Source organism: Schistocerca nitens, chromosome 5, assembly GCF_023898315.1.
Source record: "Schistocerca nitens isolate TAMUIC-IGC-003100 chromosome 5, iqSchNite1.1, whole genome shotgun sequence".
Lineage (NCBI taxonomy): Eukaryota > Metazoa > Arthropoda > Insecta > Orthoptera > Acrididae > Schistocerca > Schistocerca nitens.
The window spans coordinates 558208719-558226489 of record NC_064618.1 but is presented as its reverse complement, the minus strand read 5'-3'; the positions used below and the strand labels follow the sequence as shown (position 1 = coordinate 558226489).

The 17771-nt window shown below is 44.1% G+C and overlaps 1 protein-coding gene across 1 annotated transcript in view; it reads left to right on the top strand.

The window, feature by feature from the left end:
* The window catches only part of LOC126260806 (U1 small nuclear ribonucleoprotein 70 kDa), an 83420-nt gene that overhangs the window by 25412 nt on the left and 40237 nt on the right, over nt 1-17771 (top strand). Inside the window, exon 4 of the mRNA XM_049958168.1 lies at nt 14181-14243. Within this exon, the coding sequence (XP_049814125.1) occupies nt 14181-14243 (63 nt within the window). The remainder of the gene's footprint in view (nt 1-14180; nt 14244-17771) is intronic.

Below are 17771 nucleotides of genomic sequence, written 5' to 3'. Positions count from 1 at the left end.
GCCACCTTCAAGCCCATGTTCTTTGTTCAGCACATTGAGGACATCTTCGGGGAAATCGAGGCTCTCAGTAAGATGCGTTCGGGGTCCGTTCTTATAAAGACCACCTCCGCCACACAGTCGGTGGCACTCCAGGCGTGCGACCGCCTAGGGGACATCCCAGTGTCCATTGTCGCGCATCTGGCACTAAATAGGACGCAGGGGGTTATTTTTCATCAGGACCTCCTGCTGCAATCTGATGAGGAGCTCAGGGCCAACCTGGAGCGCTGAGGCGTGCATTTCGTCCGGCGAGTCCAGCGCGGCCCCAAAGACCAAAGACCGTCGCATCGACACCGGGGCCTTTATCCTCGCCTTCGAGGGGGACGTTCTCCCGGAGAAGATAAAGGTGATGTGCTACCGGTGCGATGTGCGACCTTACGTCCCGCCTCCTATGCGCTGTTTTCGGTGTTTGCGCTTTGGGCACATGTCGTTACGGTGTGAGGCTGAGCCCCTTTGTGGCGATTGTGGGCGTCCTCTTCGTGAGGAACATACATGCACCCCACCACCTTGGTGCGTTAATTGTCCTGGCATCCACTCGCCTAGATCCTCAGACTGCCCCGCATATCAGAAGGAGAAGAAGATACAAGAACTCAAAACTTTGGATCGTCTCTCTTATTCTGAGGCCAGGAGGGAGTATGACCGCCTCCATCCCATGCCGTTGACCACTTCGTATGCCTCAGTTGTGTCCACTCCTTCCGCGGTATCCTCACCCCTATCATGCCCCCCTCCACCTCCTCCCCCCATCCGGGGTCTCTGCCTCCGCCTCCCAAATCCCTCCCTTCCAAATCCTCCTCCCCCGTGGCCCCCGCCCCCTCTGCCCCAGGGGCCACCCTTCCTCCTCCTCCTTCCCCCCCGCCGCCTGAGAAGCGATCCTCTTCTCAGGCGTCCATCGGGGAAACGTTCCGGACCCCAGCTTCCGAGGTCCGGCGTTCCAGGAAACCAAGTTGCGCCCGACTCACCGTATTGCCTTTACCCACTATACCTCGGAGCGGTATGACCTCACCCCTGTGGACGGTATCCCAGCTCATGGTGGGGTCATGTTGCTCGTTCGGGACGATGTCTATTACCATCCCATCCCATTGACCACCCCACTCCAAGCAATAGCTGTCCGTATTACTCTTTCTGCTTTTACTTTTTCAGTTTGTACCATCTACACTCCATCGTCATCTGCTGTTAGTCGGGCTGACATGATGCACCTGATCGTTCAGCTTCCCCCGCCGTTTTTATTGTTTGGCAACTTCAATGCCCATCATCCCCTCTGGAGCTCTCCTGCCTCCTGTCAAAGAGGCTCACTCTTGGCGGATGTCTTCAACCATCTCGATCTTGTCTGCCTCAATACTGGCGACCCCACTTTCCTCTCTGACTCTACTCATACCTACTCTCACTTGGACCTCTCGATCTGTTCTACCACTCTTGCCCGTCGGTTCGAGTGGTATGTCCTTTCTGACACCTATTCGAGCGACCACTTCCCCTGTGTCATTCGTCTCCTGCACCACACCCCATCCCCACGTCCTTCGAGCTGGAACATACCGAAAGCTGACTGGGACTTTACTCCTCCCTGGCGACCTTTCCGGACCACGATTTTCTCAGTTGTGACAGTCAGGTCGAATACCTCACGGCTGTTATCATCAATGCTGCCGAACGTTCCATTCCTTGTACTACCTCTTCTTCACGTCGCATTTCCGTCCCCTGGTGGAACGAGGCTTGTAGAGACGCTATCCGTGCTAGACGACGTGCTTTACGCACCTTTCGCCGCCATCCTACGTTGCTGAATTGTATTGGATACAAACGACTCCGAGCGCAATGCCGTAGAGTCATCAAAGACAGCAAAAAACCTTGTTGGGCCTCTTTCACCAGCTCCTTTAACAGTTTTACTCCCTCTTCTGTCGTATGGGGTGGCCTGCGCCGGCTGTCCGGCATTAAGGCCCACTCCTCGGTACCTGGCCTGACCTCAGGTAATGAGGTCCTCGTTGATCCTGTGGCTGTCTCCAACGCCTTCGGCCGGTTTTTCGCGGAGGTTTCAAGCTCCGCCCATTACCACCCTGCCTTCCTTCCCAGGAAAGAGGCAGAAGAGGCTTGGCGACCTTCCTTCCACTCGCTGAATCTGGAAACTTATAATGCCCCCTTTACTATGCGGGAACTCGAATGTGCGCTTGCACTGTCCCGGTCCTCTGCTCCGGGGCCCGATGCCATTCACGTCAGATGCTGGCACACCTTTCTCCGGCGGGCAAAAGCTTCCTTCTTCGTACCTACAATCGCGTCTGGACCGAAGGTCAAGTCCCCAGGCGTTGGCGTGACGCAGTCGTTGTTCCTATACCCAAACCTGGGAAGGATAGACACCTTCCTTCTAGTTACCGCCCCATTTCTCTTACAAGCTGTGTCTGTAAGGTGATGGAGCGCATGGTTAATGCTCGGTTAGTTTGGATTCTTGAATCTCGACGGCTACTTACCAATGTCCAATGCGGTTTTCGTCGCCGCCGCTCCGCTGTTGACCACCTTGTGACCTTGTCGACATTCATCATGAACAACTTTTTGCGAAGGCGCCAAACGGTAGCCGTGTTCTTAGATTTGGAGAAGGCTTATGATACCTGTTGGAGAGGAGGTATCCTCCGCACTATGCACAGGTGGGGCCTACGCGGTCGCCTGCCCCTTTTTATTGATTCCTTTTTAACGGATCGAAAGTTTAGGGTACGTGTGGGTTCCGTGTTGTCCGACATCTTCCTCCAGGAGAACAGAGTGCCTCAGGGCTCCGTCTTGAGCGTAGCCCTTTTTGCCATCGCGATCAATCCAATTATGGATTGCATTCCACCTAATGTCTCCGGCTCTCTCTTTGTCGATGACTTCGCGATCTACTGCAGTGCCCAGAGAACATGCCTCCTGGAGCGCTGCCTTCAGCGTTGTCTCGACAGCCTATACTCATGGAGCGTGGCAAATTTATTTATTTATTTATTATTTATTGTTCCGTGGGACCACATTTAGGAGAGGTCTGCATGGTCATGGAACGAGTCAATACATGAAATTATAACACGATTGTAGAAACAGAATGAAATGAAATATAAGAAACATATTCAGGCAACAAGTCGTTAGTTTAAATAAAGAAAATCAAGAATGTAACACTGGAATTTGCTTAATTTTTTAGCTCTTCCAGGAGCTCCTCGACAGAATAGGAGTGAGCCATGAGGAAACTCTTCAGTTTAGACTTAAAAGTGTTTGGGCTACTGCTAAGGTTTTTGAGTTCTTATGGTAGCTTATTGAAAATGGATGCAGCAGAATACTGCACTCCTTTCTGCACAAGAGTCAAGGAAGTGCATTCCACATGCAGATTTGATTTCTGCCTAGTATTAACTGAGTGAAAGCTGCTAACTCTTGGGAATAAGCTAATATTGCTAACAACAAACGACATTAAAGAAAATACATACTGTGAGGGCAATGTCAAAATTCCCAGACTATTGAATAGGGGTCGACAAGAGGTTTTCGAACTTACACCACATATAGCTCGAACAGCCCGTTTTTGAGCCAAAAATACCCTTTTTGAATCAGAAGAATTACCCCAAAAAATAATACCATATGACATAAGCGTATGAAAATATGCGAAGTATACTACTTTTCGTGTTGAAATGTCACTTATTTCAGATACTGTTCTAATGGTAAATAAAGCGGCATTTAGTTTCTGAACAAGATCCTGAACATGGGCTTTCCACAACAGCTTACTATCTATCCGTACGCCTAGGAACTTGAATTGTTCCGTCTCGCTTATAACATGCCCATTCTGTCTGATTAAAATGTCAGCTCTTGTTGAATTGTGAGTTAGAAACTGTAAAAACTGAGTCTTACTGTGATTAGCATCAAATTATTTTCCACAAGCCACGAACTTATATCATGAACTACATTATTTGATAATGTTTCAATATTACACACAAGATCCTTCACTACCAAGGTGGTGTCATCAGCAAACAGAAATATTTTTGAATCACCTGTAATACTAGAAGGCATATCATTTATATAAATAAGAAACAGCAGTGGCCCCAGCACCGACCCTTGGGGAACGCCCCATTTAACAGTGCCCCATTGGGACTGAACATCATTACCACTCTCAATATTGCGGAGGATTACCTTCTGCTTTCTGTTCTTAAAGTAGGAGGCGAACCAATTGTAAGCTACTCCCCTTACTCCATAATGTTCCAACTTCTGCAGTAATATTTTGTGGTCAACACAGTCAAAAGCCTTCGTTAAATCAAAGAAAACACCTAACGTTCGCAACCTTTTATTTAATCCGTCCAAAACCTCACAGAGAAAAGAGACTATAGCATTTTCAGTTGTTAAGCCATTTCTAAAACCAAACTGTACATTTGACAGCAAATTATGTGAATTTAAATGCTGCAGTAACCTTGTATATACAACCTTCTCGATAACTTTAGCAAACACCGATGGCATAGAAATAGATCTATAGTTGTCAACATTATCCCTGTCTCCCTTTTTATAAAGTGGCTTCACTACCGAGTACTTTAATCGGTCAGGAAACTGACCACTCCTAAAGGAAAAGTTACAGATATGTCTAAGTACTGGTCTAACATACATGGAACAATACTTCAGTATTCTGCTAGATACCCCGTCATATCCATGAGAGTTCTTGGTCTTTAGTGATGTAATTATTAACTCAATCTCCCTCTTGTCAGTATCATGGAGGAGCATTTCAGGTAACAGTCTCGGAACACTTTTTTCTAAGAGCGCTATATGATTCCCTGTTGGAATTAGGTTTCTATTTAGTTCACCTGCTATATTCAGAAAGTGATTATTAAATACTGTACATATATGCGACTTATCAGTAACACGGACATTCCCACTACGCACTGATTCTATATCCTCGACCTGTCTCTGCAGACCAGCCGCTTCCTTTACGACTGACCATATTGTTTTAATTTTATCCTGAGACTTAGCTATTCTATCTGCATACCACATACTTTTTGCCTTCCTAATAACATTTTTAAGCACCTTACAATACTGTTTGTAATGGGCTGCTGCATTTAGATTTTGACTGTTTCTAACGTTTTCATATAATTGCCACTTTGTTCTACAAGATATTCTTATCCCTCTAGTCAGCCACCCAGGCTGCCTGTTTGTGCTAGTACCCTGTTTTGAACATTCTAATGGAAAGCAACTTTCAAAGAGCACGAGAAAAGTCTTCAGGAAAGCATTATATTTATCGTCTACTGTATCAGCACTATAAACAACTTGCCACTCTTGTTCCTTGATAAGGTTTACAAGTCTGTACAGCAACTGGATCAGCTTTCCTAAAAAGTTGGTAACTATATTTAACATGTGTTGCAGCACAAAAATCTTTTAGACTTAAAATTTGTGCATCATGATCTGAAAGGCCATTCACCTTTTTGCTAACAGAATGCCCTTCTAATAATGACGAATGAACAAAAATGTTGTCTATGGTTTTTCTACTGTTCCCTTGCACTCTCGTTGAAAAGAATACGGTTTGCATAAGATTATATGAATTAAGGAGGTCTACCAGCAACCTTTTCCTTGCACAATCACTTATACAATTAATATTGAAGTCACCACATATAACTAACTTTTTGTATTTCCTATAAAGTGAACCAAGAACCTCCTCTAGCTTTAGCAAAAATGTTGTGAAATCGGGAGTCTGGGGATCTATAAATAACAACAGTTAGAAGTTTAGCTCCGTTAAATTTAACCACACCTGCACAACATTCAAACACCTTTTCGGTGCAGTACTTTGAAACATCAATTGACTCAAATGGGATACCGTTTTTCACATACATGGCTACTCCCCCACACCGCAAAGAGCTCCTAGAAAAGCTGCCAGCCAACCTGTATCCTGGTAAAGGAAGCCTCTGAATTATCTCCTTATTTAAGAAGGAGAAATGGCTTCCGGTTCTCTGAAGAGAAGACGGTTTGTATCAACTTTTGGCGATATAAAGCGTTCCTTCCGCCATCCTTAAATCTCGGTCCCGTTGTTCTCCCATTCGTGGAAACAACTAAGTTTCTAGGGCTCACGTTGGACAGGAAACTGTGTTGGTCTCCGCATGTCTCTTATTTGGCGGCCCGTTGTACACGTTCCCTTAATGTCCTCAGAGTTCTTAGTGGTTGATCGTGGGGAGCGGATCGCACTGTCCTGCTTCGCTTGTATCGGTCCATAGTCCGATCGAAGCTGGATTATGGGAGCTTCGTCTGCTCGGCCATCCCTCTTACGCCGTCTCAACTCCATCCACCATCGGGGGTTACGTCTTGCGACCGGAGCCTTCTACACTAGTCCCGTCGAGAGTCTTTATGCTGAAGCTGCCGAATTACCATTGACCTACCGGCGCGACGTACTGCTGTGTCGGTATGCCTGCCGGCTGTTGTCAATGCCCGACCACCCCTCTTATCAGTCCTTCTTCGCCGATTCTCTCGACCGTCAGTACGGGTTGTATGCGTCTGCTCTGCTGCCCCCCGGAGTCCGCTTCCGTCGCCTGCTTCGACAATTGGATTTTGCCCTCCCTACCACCTTCAGAGAGGGTGAGAGACGACACCACCTTGGCTCCAGGCTCCGGTTCATATTTATCTCGACCTCAGCTCACTCCCGAAGGAGGGTACTCCGGCTGCAGTGTATTGCTCACGGTTTGTCGAACTTCGTGCTCGACTTGCCGGTCACATCTTTATTTACACCGATGGCTCCAAAACTGCCGATGGTGTCGGCTGTGCCTTTGTCGTCGGGGCCGCCACCTTTAAATACCGGCTCCTCGACCAATGTTCGAGCTTTACGGCCGAGCTTTTTGCTCTCCATCAGGCCGTTCAGTATGCCCGCCGCCACTGCCATTCATCGTATGTACTCTGCTCTGACTCACTCAGTGCTCTTCAGAGTGTTGGAGCTCCCTATCCGGTCCATCCCTTGGCTCAACGGATACAGCAGTCCCTCCATTCTTTCGCTGATAATGGTTCTCCTGTCAGCTTTCTGTGGGTTCCCGGACATGTAGGAGTGCCTGGGAATGAGGCTGCGGATGCTGCAGCCAAGGCTGCAGTCCTCCTGCCTCGGCCAGCCTCCCATTGTATCCCGTCATCTGACGTTCGTGGGGTGTTTATAAGAGGCTTGTGTCGTTGTGGTGGGATGCTTGGTCATCCCTCCAAGGAAACAAGCTCCGGGCAGTAAAACCGCTCCCAACTGCTTGGACAACCTCCTCCCGACCATCTCGGCGAGAGGAGGTCCTTCTGACCAGGTTGCGGATTGGGCATTGCCGGTTTAGCCACCGCTACCTGCTCTCCGGTGACCCAGCCCCGCAGTGCCCTTGTGGTCAGGCATTAACAGTGCGCCATGTTTTATTGTCGTGTCCCCGCTTTAGTAAATCTCGTGTTGTCCTGTCCCTGCCATCTACGTTACCGGATATTTTAGCTGATGACGCTCGAGCAGCTGCTCGTGTTCTGCGTTTTATAACTTTGACTGGCTTGTCCAAAGACATCTAACCTTTTTACTTATTTTATCTACATCTATGTTAGGTCTTTCTGGTGTCCCCCCCCCCCTCCCCTTGAGTTTTACTAGATTCCCTGTGCTTTAACAACAGTGACTGGGCGCTAATGACCTCAGTAGTTGAGCGCCCTTAAACCCCACCAAAAAAAAAACTCCCGAACAGCGGAAGTGCGACCTCTTGCTTTCTCCTCTCAAAATCGTGAAAGCTATGATACTGTTTTCTCCATGCGAGAACTCCAACATGCACTCTCTTCATCTCGCTCTTCCGCCCCAGGACCGGATGGTATCCACATACAAATGTTGCTGCATTTATCGTATCATAGTCTGCATTACCTCCTTCGCCTTTATAATCGAATTTGGACAGACGGTACTTTTCCCAGACGATGGCAGGAAGCTATCGTCGACCCTGTTCCGAAACATGGAAAGGACAAACATCTCCCCTCTAGCTATCGCCCCATTTCTCTCACTAGTAGTGTATGTAAGGTTTTGGAGCGTATGGTGATTTGCCGTTTAGCTTTGTAGCTGGAGTCCCGCAGTCTTTTAACACCTGCCCAATGTGGTTTCCGAAAGCATCGTTTTGCAGTTGACCATGTTGTTGCTCTCTCCACTTATATCATGAACAATTTTCTCCAGAAACACCAAACAGTAGCAATATTTTTTGATCTAGAGAGAGCATACGATACCTGTTGGAGGACAGGAATCCTCCGCACACTGTTCCCTTGGGGCTTTAGAGGACGGCTGCCCCTTTTTCTTCGTGAATTTATGGCAGAGCGCACATTTAAAGTGCGGGTGAACACTACTCTCTCCCGTGCCTTCTCCCAAGAAAACGGGATACCCCAGGGCTCCGTGCTAAGTGTTGTACTGTTTGCCATTGCCATAAATCCAATTATGCATTGTCTTCTTCCTGATGTGTCGGCGGGCTCCCTCTTTGTGGACAATTTTGCAAACTACTAGAGCTCTCAACAGACCAGCCTTCTTGAACGACGTCTTCAAGGATGTCTCGATCGCCTCCACTCTTGGAGCATCAAAACCGGCTTCCGCTTTTAATTTTTGGCGTCATACGGAGGTTCTTTCGCCTTCCTTACATCTAGGCCCTGTCAACCTTCCGTTCGCGGATGTCGCTAAATTCTTGGGTCTTATGTTCGACAGAAAGCTGTGCTGGTCCTCCCACATTTCCTATCTTTCAGCTCGCTGTTTGCGATCCCTCAACATCCCCCGTGTCCTGAATGGCACCTCCTGGGGAGTGGACAGAGTGGTCCTTCTCTGCCTCTATAGTGCCTTAGTGCGCTCGAAATTGGACTACTGAAGCATAGTTTACTCCTCTGCTCGGCCGTCTATTCTTCGGCGTCTTGACTCTATCCACCACCGTGGATTACGTTTAGTGTCTGGAGCTTTTTACACCAGCCCTGTGGAAAGCCTTTATGCTGAGACTGCTGAACCTCCGCTGTTTAATCAGCGAGCTGTCCTTCGGAGTCGTTATGCTAGCCATCTTTCTTCCATGCCTGCAAATCCGGCCCATGACATTTTTTTCGACACCTCCTTGGATTTAGGGTATGCTGGCTGCCCTTCCTCCCTACTACCACTGGGAGTCCGCTTCCGTCAACTGCTCCATTCTCTTTCCTTCCACTGTCCTAAAACTTTATTGACAACTTGGGGTACAGCACCACCTTGGCTCCGGCCCCGGATCTGCCTACTCCGTGACCTTTGTCAGTTTCCCAAGGATGGTACCCCTTCTCTTTTTTATCATTGGGCATTTGCTGCTCTATGCGCACAAATGAAGGATGCCACATTTATTTACACTGATGGCTCAAAAACTTCGTTAGGTGTAGGGAGTGCGTATATTGTTGGCGACACCCCAAATCGATTGTGGCTTTCCGACCAGTGTTCGGTTTATACTGCGGAGCTTTACGCTGTTCTCCAGGCTGTTCAATACATCCGTCGCCATCAGTGGATACAGTATGTTATCTGCTCAGACTCTCTCAGCTCTCTCCTCAGTCTCCAAGCTCTCTACCCTGTCCACCCTCTGGTCCACCGGATTCAGGACTGTCTGCGCTTGCTCCACCTGGGGGGCGTCTCGGTGGCATTCCTCTGGCTCCCAGGACACGTTGGTATCTGTGGAAATGAGGTGGCCGATATAGCGGCCAAGGCTGCAGTCTCTCTTCTTCGGCCAGCTATTCGATCGATTCCCTTGGCCGATCTACGGAATGTTTTATGTCGTTGTGTTGCTCTTTTATGGCATGCACATTGGTCAACACTTCCCAGTAATAAATTGCAGGATGTGAAGGTCTTCTCTGTGCTTGGACCTCTTCCTCTCCAACGCGTCGTCGGGAGGAGGTAATTTTAACTAGACTCTGGATAGGGCACTGTCACCTTAGCCATCGACATCTTTTAAGCGGCGAGCCTCCCCCACTCTGTCCCCAATGCCTCAACTGTGGACGGTGAGACACCTTTTACTTGCGTGCCCCTGTTTTACTCCATTACGCGCCTGTCCACAGGTGTTGCCTGATATATCATCCATTTTAGCAGATGACACGCGCTCAGCCGATCGCGTTCTCGAGTTTATTAGTGCCAGTGAGATGATGTCAGTCATTTGAAGCTCTTATTGGGGACAAAACCCTCTTTTATAGTGGTTTTTTAAGCTTTCCTTCTGTTTTTGGTTTCCCTTTTTTTTTTTTTTTTTTTTTTTTTTTCCTCCCCTAAAACCATAACAAACAAAAGGCACTGAATTTTTGAAAGGATGCCATTTATTGACTGGAATATTCTGAAGTACAAAGATTTTGATTATGAATAACTTCTGAAATGTTAGGTTTCAGAAAAAGTAAAACCTTTGCTAAAGGAGAATGTGGACTTCAAAGTTGTAGTTGTTGTTGTTGTTGTTGTTGTTGTTGTGGTCTTCAGTCCTGATACTGGTTTGATGCAGCTCTCCATGCTACTCTACCCTGTGCAAGCTTCATCTCCCAGTACCTACTGCAACCTACATCCTTCTGAATCTGCTTAGTGTGTTCATCTCTTGGTCTCCCTCTACGATTTTTACCCTCCACGCTGCCCTCCAATACTAAATTGGTTATCCCCTGATGCCTCAGAACATGTCCTACCAACTGATCCCTTCTTCTGGTCAAGCTGTGCCACAAACTTCTCTTCTCCCCCAATCCTATTCAATACTTCCTCATTAGTTACATGATCTACCCACCTAATCTTCAACATTCGTCTGTAGCACCAAATTTTGAAAGCTTCTATTCTCTTCTTGTCCAAACTATTTATCGTCCATGTTTCATTTCCATACATGGCTACACTCCATACAAATACTTTCAGAAATGACTTCCTGACACTTAAATCTATACTCAATGTTAACAAATTTCTATTCTTCACAAACGCTTTCCTTGCCATTGCAAGTCTACATTTTATATCCTCTCTACTTCGACCATCATCAGTTATTTTGCTCCCCAAATAGCAAAACTCCTTTACTACTTTAAGCGTCTCATTTCCTAATCTAATTCCCTCAGCATCACCCGACTCACTTCGACTACATTCCATTATCCTCATTTTGCTTTTGTTGATGTTCATCTTATATCCTCCCTTCAAGACACTGTCCATTCCGTTCAACTGCTCTTCCAAGTCCTTTGCTGTCTCTGATAGAATTACAATGTCATCAGCGAACCTCAAAGTTTATTTCTTCTCCATGGATTTTAATACCTACTCCAAATTTTTCTTTTGTTTCCTTTACTGCTTGCTCAATATACAGATTCTATAACATCGGGGAGAGGCTACAACCCTGTCTCACTCCCTTCCCAACCACTGCTTCCCTTTCATGTCCCTCTACTCTTATAACTGCCATCTGGTTTCTGTACAAATTGTAAATAGCCTTTCGCTCCCTGTATTTTACCCCTGCCACCTTTAGAATTTGAAAGAGAGAGTTCCAGTCAACATTGTCAAAAGCTTTCTCTAAGTCTACAAATGCTAGAAACGTAGGTTTGCCTTTCTTTAATCTTTCTTCTAAGATAAGTCGTAAGGTCAGTATTGCCTCACGTGTTCCAGTATTTCTACGGAATCCAAACTGATCTTCCCCCAGGTCGGCTTCTACCAGTTTTTCCATTCGTCTGTAAAGAATTCGTGTTAGTATTTTGCTGCTGTGGCTTATTAAACTGATTGTTCGGTAATTTTCACATCTGTCTACACCTGCTTTCTTTGGGATTGAAATTACTATATTTTTCTTTAAGTGTAGGGTATTTCGCCTGTTTCATACATCTTGCTCACCAGATGGTAGAGTTTTGTCAAGACCTGCTCTCCCAAGGCCGTCAGTAGTTCTAATGGAATGTTGTCTCCTCCGGGGGCCTTGTTTCGACTCAGGTCTTTCAGTGCTCTGTAAAACTCTTCACACAGTATCGTATCTCCCATTTCATCTTCATCTACATCCTCTTCCATTTCCATAATATTGTCTTCAAGTACGTCGCCCTTGTATAGACCCTCTATATACTCCTTCCACCTTTCTGCTTTCCCTTCTTTGCTTAGAACTGGATTTCCATCTGAGCTCTTGATATTCATACAAGTGGTTCTCTTTTCTCAAAAGGTCTCTTTTAATTTTCCTATAGGCAGTATCTATCTTACCCCCTAGTGAGATAAGCCTCTACATCTTTACATTTGTCCTCTAGCCATCCCTGCTTAGCCATTTTGCACTTACTGTCGATCTCATTTTTGAGACGTTTGTATTCCTTTTTGCCTGCTTCATTTACTGCATTTTTATATTTTCTCCTTTCATCAATTAAATTCAATATTTCTTCTGTTACCCAAGGATTTCTACTAGCCCCCGTCTTTTTACCTACTTGATCCTCTGCTGCCTTCACTACTTCATCCCTCAAAGCTACCCATTCTTCTTCTACTGTATTTCTTTCCCCCATTCCTGTCAATTGTTCCCTTATGCTCTCCCTGAAACTCTGTACAACCTCTTGTTCTTTCAGTTTATCGAGGTCCCATCTCCTTAAATTCCCACCTTTTTGCAGTTTCTTCAGTTTCAATCTGCATTTCATAACCAATAGATTGTGAGCAGAATCCACATCTGCCCCTGGAAATGTCTTACAATTTAAAACCTGGTTCCTAAATCTCTGTCTTACCATTATATAATCTATCTGATACCTTTTAGTATCTCCAGGATTCTTCCAGGTATACAACCTTCTTTTATGATTCTTGAACCAAGTGTTAGCTATGATTCAGTTATGCTCTGTGCAAAATTCTACAAGGCGGCTTCCTCTTTCATTTCTTCCCCCCAATCCATATTCACCTACTACGTTTCCTTCTCTCCATTTTCCTACTGATGAATTCCAGTCACCCATGACTATTAAATTTTCGTCTCCCTTCACTACCTGAATAATTTCTTTTATCTCGTTATACATTTCATCTATTTCTTCATCATCTGCAGAGCTAGTTGGCATATAAACTTGTACTACTGTAGTAGGCATGGGCTTTGTGTCTATCTTGGCCACAATAATGCGTTTACTATGCTGTTTGTAGTAGCTAACCCGCACTCCTATTTTTTTATTCATTATTAAACCTACTCCTGCATTACCCCTATTTGATTTTGTATTTATAACCCTGTAATCACCAGACCAAAAGTCTTGTTCCTCCTGCCACCGAACTTCACTAATTCCCACTATATTTAACTTTAACCTATCCATTTCCCTTTTTAAATTTTCTAACCTACCTGCCCGATTAAGGGATCTGACATTCCACGCTCCGATCCGTAGAACGCCAGTTTTCTTTCTCCTGATAACGACGTCCTCAAGAAGTAGTCCCCGCCCGGAGATCTGAATGGGGGACTATTTTACCTCCGGAATATTTTACCCAAGAGGATGCCATCATCATTTAATCATAGTAAAGCTGCGTGCCCTCGGGAAAATTACGGCCGTAGTTTCCCCTTGCTTTCAGCCGTTCGCAGTACCAGCACAGCAAGGCCGTTTTGTTTAATGTTACAAGGCCAGATCAGTCAATCATCCAGACTGTTGCCCTTGCAACTACGGAAAAGGCTGCTGCCCCTCTTCAGGAACCACATGTTTGTCTGGCCCCTCAACAGATACCCCTCCGTTGTGGTTGCACCTACGGTACGGCTATCTGTATCGCTGAGGCACGCAAGCCTCCCCACCAACGGCAAAGTCCATGGTTCATGGGGGGAGGGACTTCAAAGTAACACATGTGAATCTAGAAACAGGCAATTTTCGGTGGGTTGGAATTTTGACAAGTATCAGTTTACATGTATAGTAAACTGAGTAATTCTTAGAGTAAAAGGTTTCATTGTGAACTATTTATGTTGTTACAAGCAGACTGTAAATCATATTGTGATTAATAAAATTTAGTGAAATATTGCATGAATAACAATATGGCAATTTCATGTACACACACTATATGCAGTGCTAATGAAAAGATGGTGAATGAAAAAAACATTATTAGCATGAGGAATGGGATAAAAACAAGTAGGAATACTCCCACATTGCTCCTTCAGTGGGCTAATGTGAGAGTTTTTTGCTGTATTAATCGTAGTGGTGATTCAGTTTTTTCTCATGTACAAAACTGAAGTAAAATTTCAGTTTTAGTGGAGATTAAGATTCTTTGTTAACACTAATGTATAAAACTCAAATCACTTTGTCCTAATATTGTAAAATATTTTCTGTTTTTTTCCTAGAATTATGATTCATCTGAGTCTAAGCTCCGCCGAGAATTTGAAGTTTATGGACCTATTAAAAAGGTAAGTGGAAGGGCAGTGTAACATTGACACATCACAATGCCACAGCTTATTATTTTGGAGCATCATAGGTGTGTGTGTGTGTGTGTGTGTGTGTGTGTGTGTGTGTGTGTTGTAGCACATTTCTTTGTTTTGGGAAACCTGTTTTGTCTGGTGTCGGGGTGTCAAATGCAAAAGGGTAGTGGTCTATTGATGGCGGTTCAAACATAAGGCAAATTATGGTACCCCTTAAGGAAATGACAGCAAGTGACAGGAAAAGACACCAGGTGCACTCACTGTTTATGCCTGGAGTCCTCATCCAGATGTTGAAGAGGCTATTCCGACAGCCATTGAGAGAATAGTGTGCAACATACTGCAGATTGTGGTGCGCATTGGAACAAATGATGCCTTCAGTTTGGGCTCGGAGGTCATTCTTTGTTCATTCCAGCAACTGGCAGAGAGGGTTGAGAAGGCTGGCCAGCCAGCCTCTGAAGCTCACAATTTGCAGCATTGTCCCCAGAACAGAATGTGACCTTCAGTTCTGAGTCGAGTGGATGGACTGAACCAGGTACTTCGAAGGTTCTGTGACAAGGTTGGCTGCAACTTCGTGGTCTTGCACCATAGGGTTGAGAACTGTAGGATCCCCCTAAATCAGTCAGGTGTGCACTACACATCAGACTGCTACTCAGGTAACTGACTGTGCGTGGAATATGTACAAGGGTTTTTTAGATTAGGGGACTCTCCATCCAATCCAGATAGCGATAGCTGTAGGAAACCTAGAAGTGTCACTGTTAAGGTCAAAAGAAAAGTCTCCTACACGTGAGTATTAAAATCCTAATGGTAAACTGCTAAGCATTCATACTGCCAGAGTTTTAAGTGCTCATGAAAAGCAGTGATGCTCACATCATACTAGGTACAGAAGACCTGAATTTGATGGCAGTGAGATTTTTGGGGAAAATTTAAGTGTATATCAAATAGATAGGCACAGAGAAAACATTTCATTTGTATGTAAGTTCCCCAATCGTACTATACAACAATTAGTGGGTAAATTACAGTTTAATTAGTGGTGGGCATAAGACATCCTGTAAAACTTTACTAGATGCCTTCTCTGAAAACTACCTAGAACAAGTAGCTAGGAACCCCACTAACAATGGAAATACACCTGATGTCTTTGAGGGTGTCCACATCAAAACTCGGGTCAGTGACCATGATGCTGTTATGGTATCAATGATCACCAAAGTTCAAAGGACAACTAAAACTAGCAGAAAGATATATATGTTCAGTAAACTAAATTAAAAATCGGTAGTGTCATATTTCAGTGAGGAACTTGAAACATTCAGCACTGGTGAGGCGCATGGAGAGGAACTCTTGACTAAAGTTTAAAGGAATAATTTACCATGCATTGGATATGTATAAGCCCAGTAGAACAGCTGGGGAATCTCCAAGGTATATATCACAGTGAAAAACATTTAAAGAAACAGATTACTGCACAATAGGTGTAAAACAAAGCATAGGGCTATAGGTAGAGATGCTAAATGAAATGTATTTGCCTGTGAAGAGAGCAATGCATGATGCCTCCAATGACTACTGTAGCAGAATATTGTCAAGTGATCTTTCACAGAACCCAAAGAAATTCTGGTCATATGTAAAGGCTATTAGTCGCACAAAAGTTGGTGTCCAGTCCCTAGTGAATGAGACAGAAAACTGAAATTGAAGGTAGCAAAGCAAAAGCTGAAATGCTTAACACCATTTTCAAATGTTCCTGTTCAAAGGACAACCCAGGAGAATCACCCAGATTCCTCTTACCACTGAAAAGATGAATTAAATAAGTATTACTCTCAGTGGTGTTGACAAACACAGCCCCTACACTGAATTTACTGCTACACAGGTTCTACACTGAATTTACTGCTGAGTTAGTTATAACCTATTGTAGATCCCTCAAACAAAAAAAACAGTGCCCAGTTCTTGGAAAATGGCACAGGGCACTCCCAGGGCCATCTTTAACATATTGTAGGCCCTGGGCACATTAGGATAATGGGCCCCTATTCCCTTGACAGAGCACGGTTTTGTTAGAATACACAAAAAGTAGATAAGTGAGGTTCTGTATGTGTTTGTATTTCTTTAGTCACATTAAATGAATAGGTAATATAATGTAATCCACAAAAGTAGCTTTTGCATTCACAGGTTAATACTTAAAAATCTATTAATAGAAGAGGTCTCATTCTATATTTGAGATGGGCAAAATAGTTAATCACTTCTTCAAAAGCTATTTTTTGAGCATATCACATTCTATGGACATCAGTGATAAACTAGTTCTCTCTGAAGCCTTGTACTTTTTTCATTTTTTATTCTTTTCAAGTTGGAGGAGCATTCCGCACTGCAGTTAGTTACCGGCATGCTTAAAAAAATTCTCAGTGCGATTTCTAAATTATTATTATTATTATTATTATTATTATTATTATTATTATTATTATTTTCAATTTTGTTTTCTTTCAAAAGATGATAACTTTCCAATATACTATTAGTTCCCCATTTGCAGAGACATCGAAAACCTCTGGTGAGAGCTGCTACATTTTTTCCTTGAGGTGGGGCCTTGTAATCAGATTCCAGGTTTCTTTCTTTGGTGGACAGTTTGAAATCGTCAAATTTATCCCTGAGATTAATGATAAAATCATAGTGAAGCAAATAAATTAATTACAATGTGTAAGGTATTGTTTCTTTCTGAAGATAATTATTTTGTCTATTCTTTCCAATATATAACTACAAATTTCCATTAGTATGATAAATTCTAGCTTTCCCGTTTTTCTGGACAGACTTAAGTGCTTCATCTCTAGTGTCTCTTGCCTGTTCTGTATCTCCTGCAGTGGACATCAAAGTTTCTAATGTATGACCTTCATGCAAGGTGCTTACTGCATCAGCCCAGGCTGACCATCTGGTTTGTGAAATACTTAAAACACATTTTTTGAACCTAAATGTTCTGTCAATATATTCCACCGGTGGGTAGAGCTCAACAAAAAGTTGTACATTTTCTGAACCATTTGAGAAAACTTTGTGTCTGGTACACACCCAGCAGCTTGGACTACAAAGTTCACTGAATGTCGCGCACATGGTACAAAGGTGGCAGATCCACATTTCTCCTTGATTCTTGCTTGTAAACGAGTATACCTCCCTAACATATTTGAAGCATTGCCTTAGCTTTGTCCTCTGCAATCTTTTATGAGAATATCATCATTCTGTAAAAAATTAAAGATGGTTTCTGCTAAATACTCAGATCTGTGGTCTTTTTTCAATGGGAACATGATCTTTTATGTATAGAATTATAAAAGTTAGCTGGTGAACATGAGGCAGATCAGGTGTACTCTCAACACTAATGAAAAAATATTTTGCTAATATAACTTCATTTAATTTTGTAGGACCTGTTTTCCCATTACGTCAATAAACTCCTTACATTTATGATAAATAACAAGTGTTACCTTTTCCAGGATTCTCAAAGTTTTGTAAGTGATCTGCAAGAAATGGATCGAATTCACTCAGTAATTCCACACATCCCAA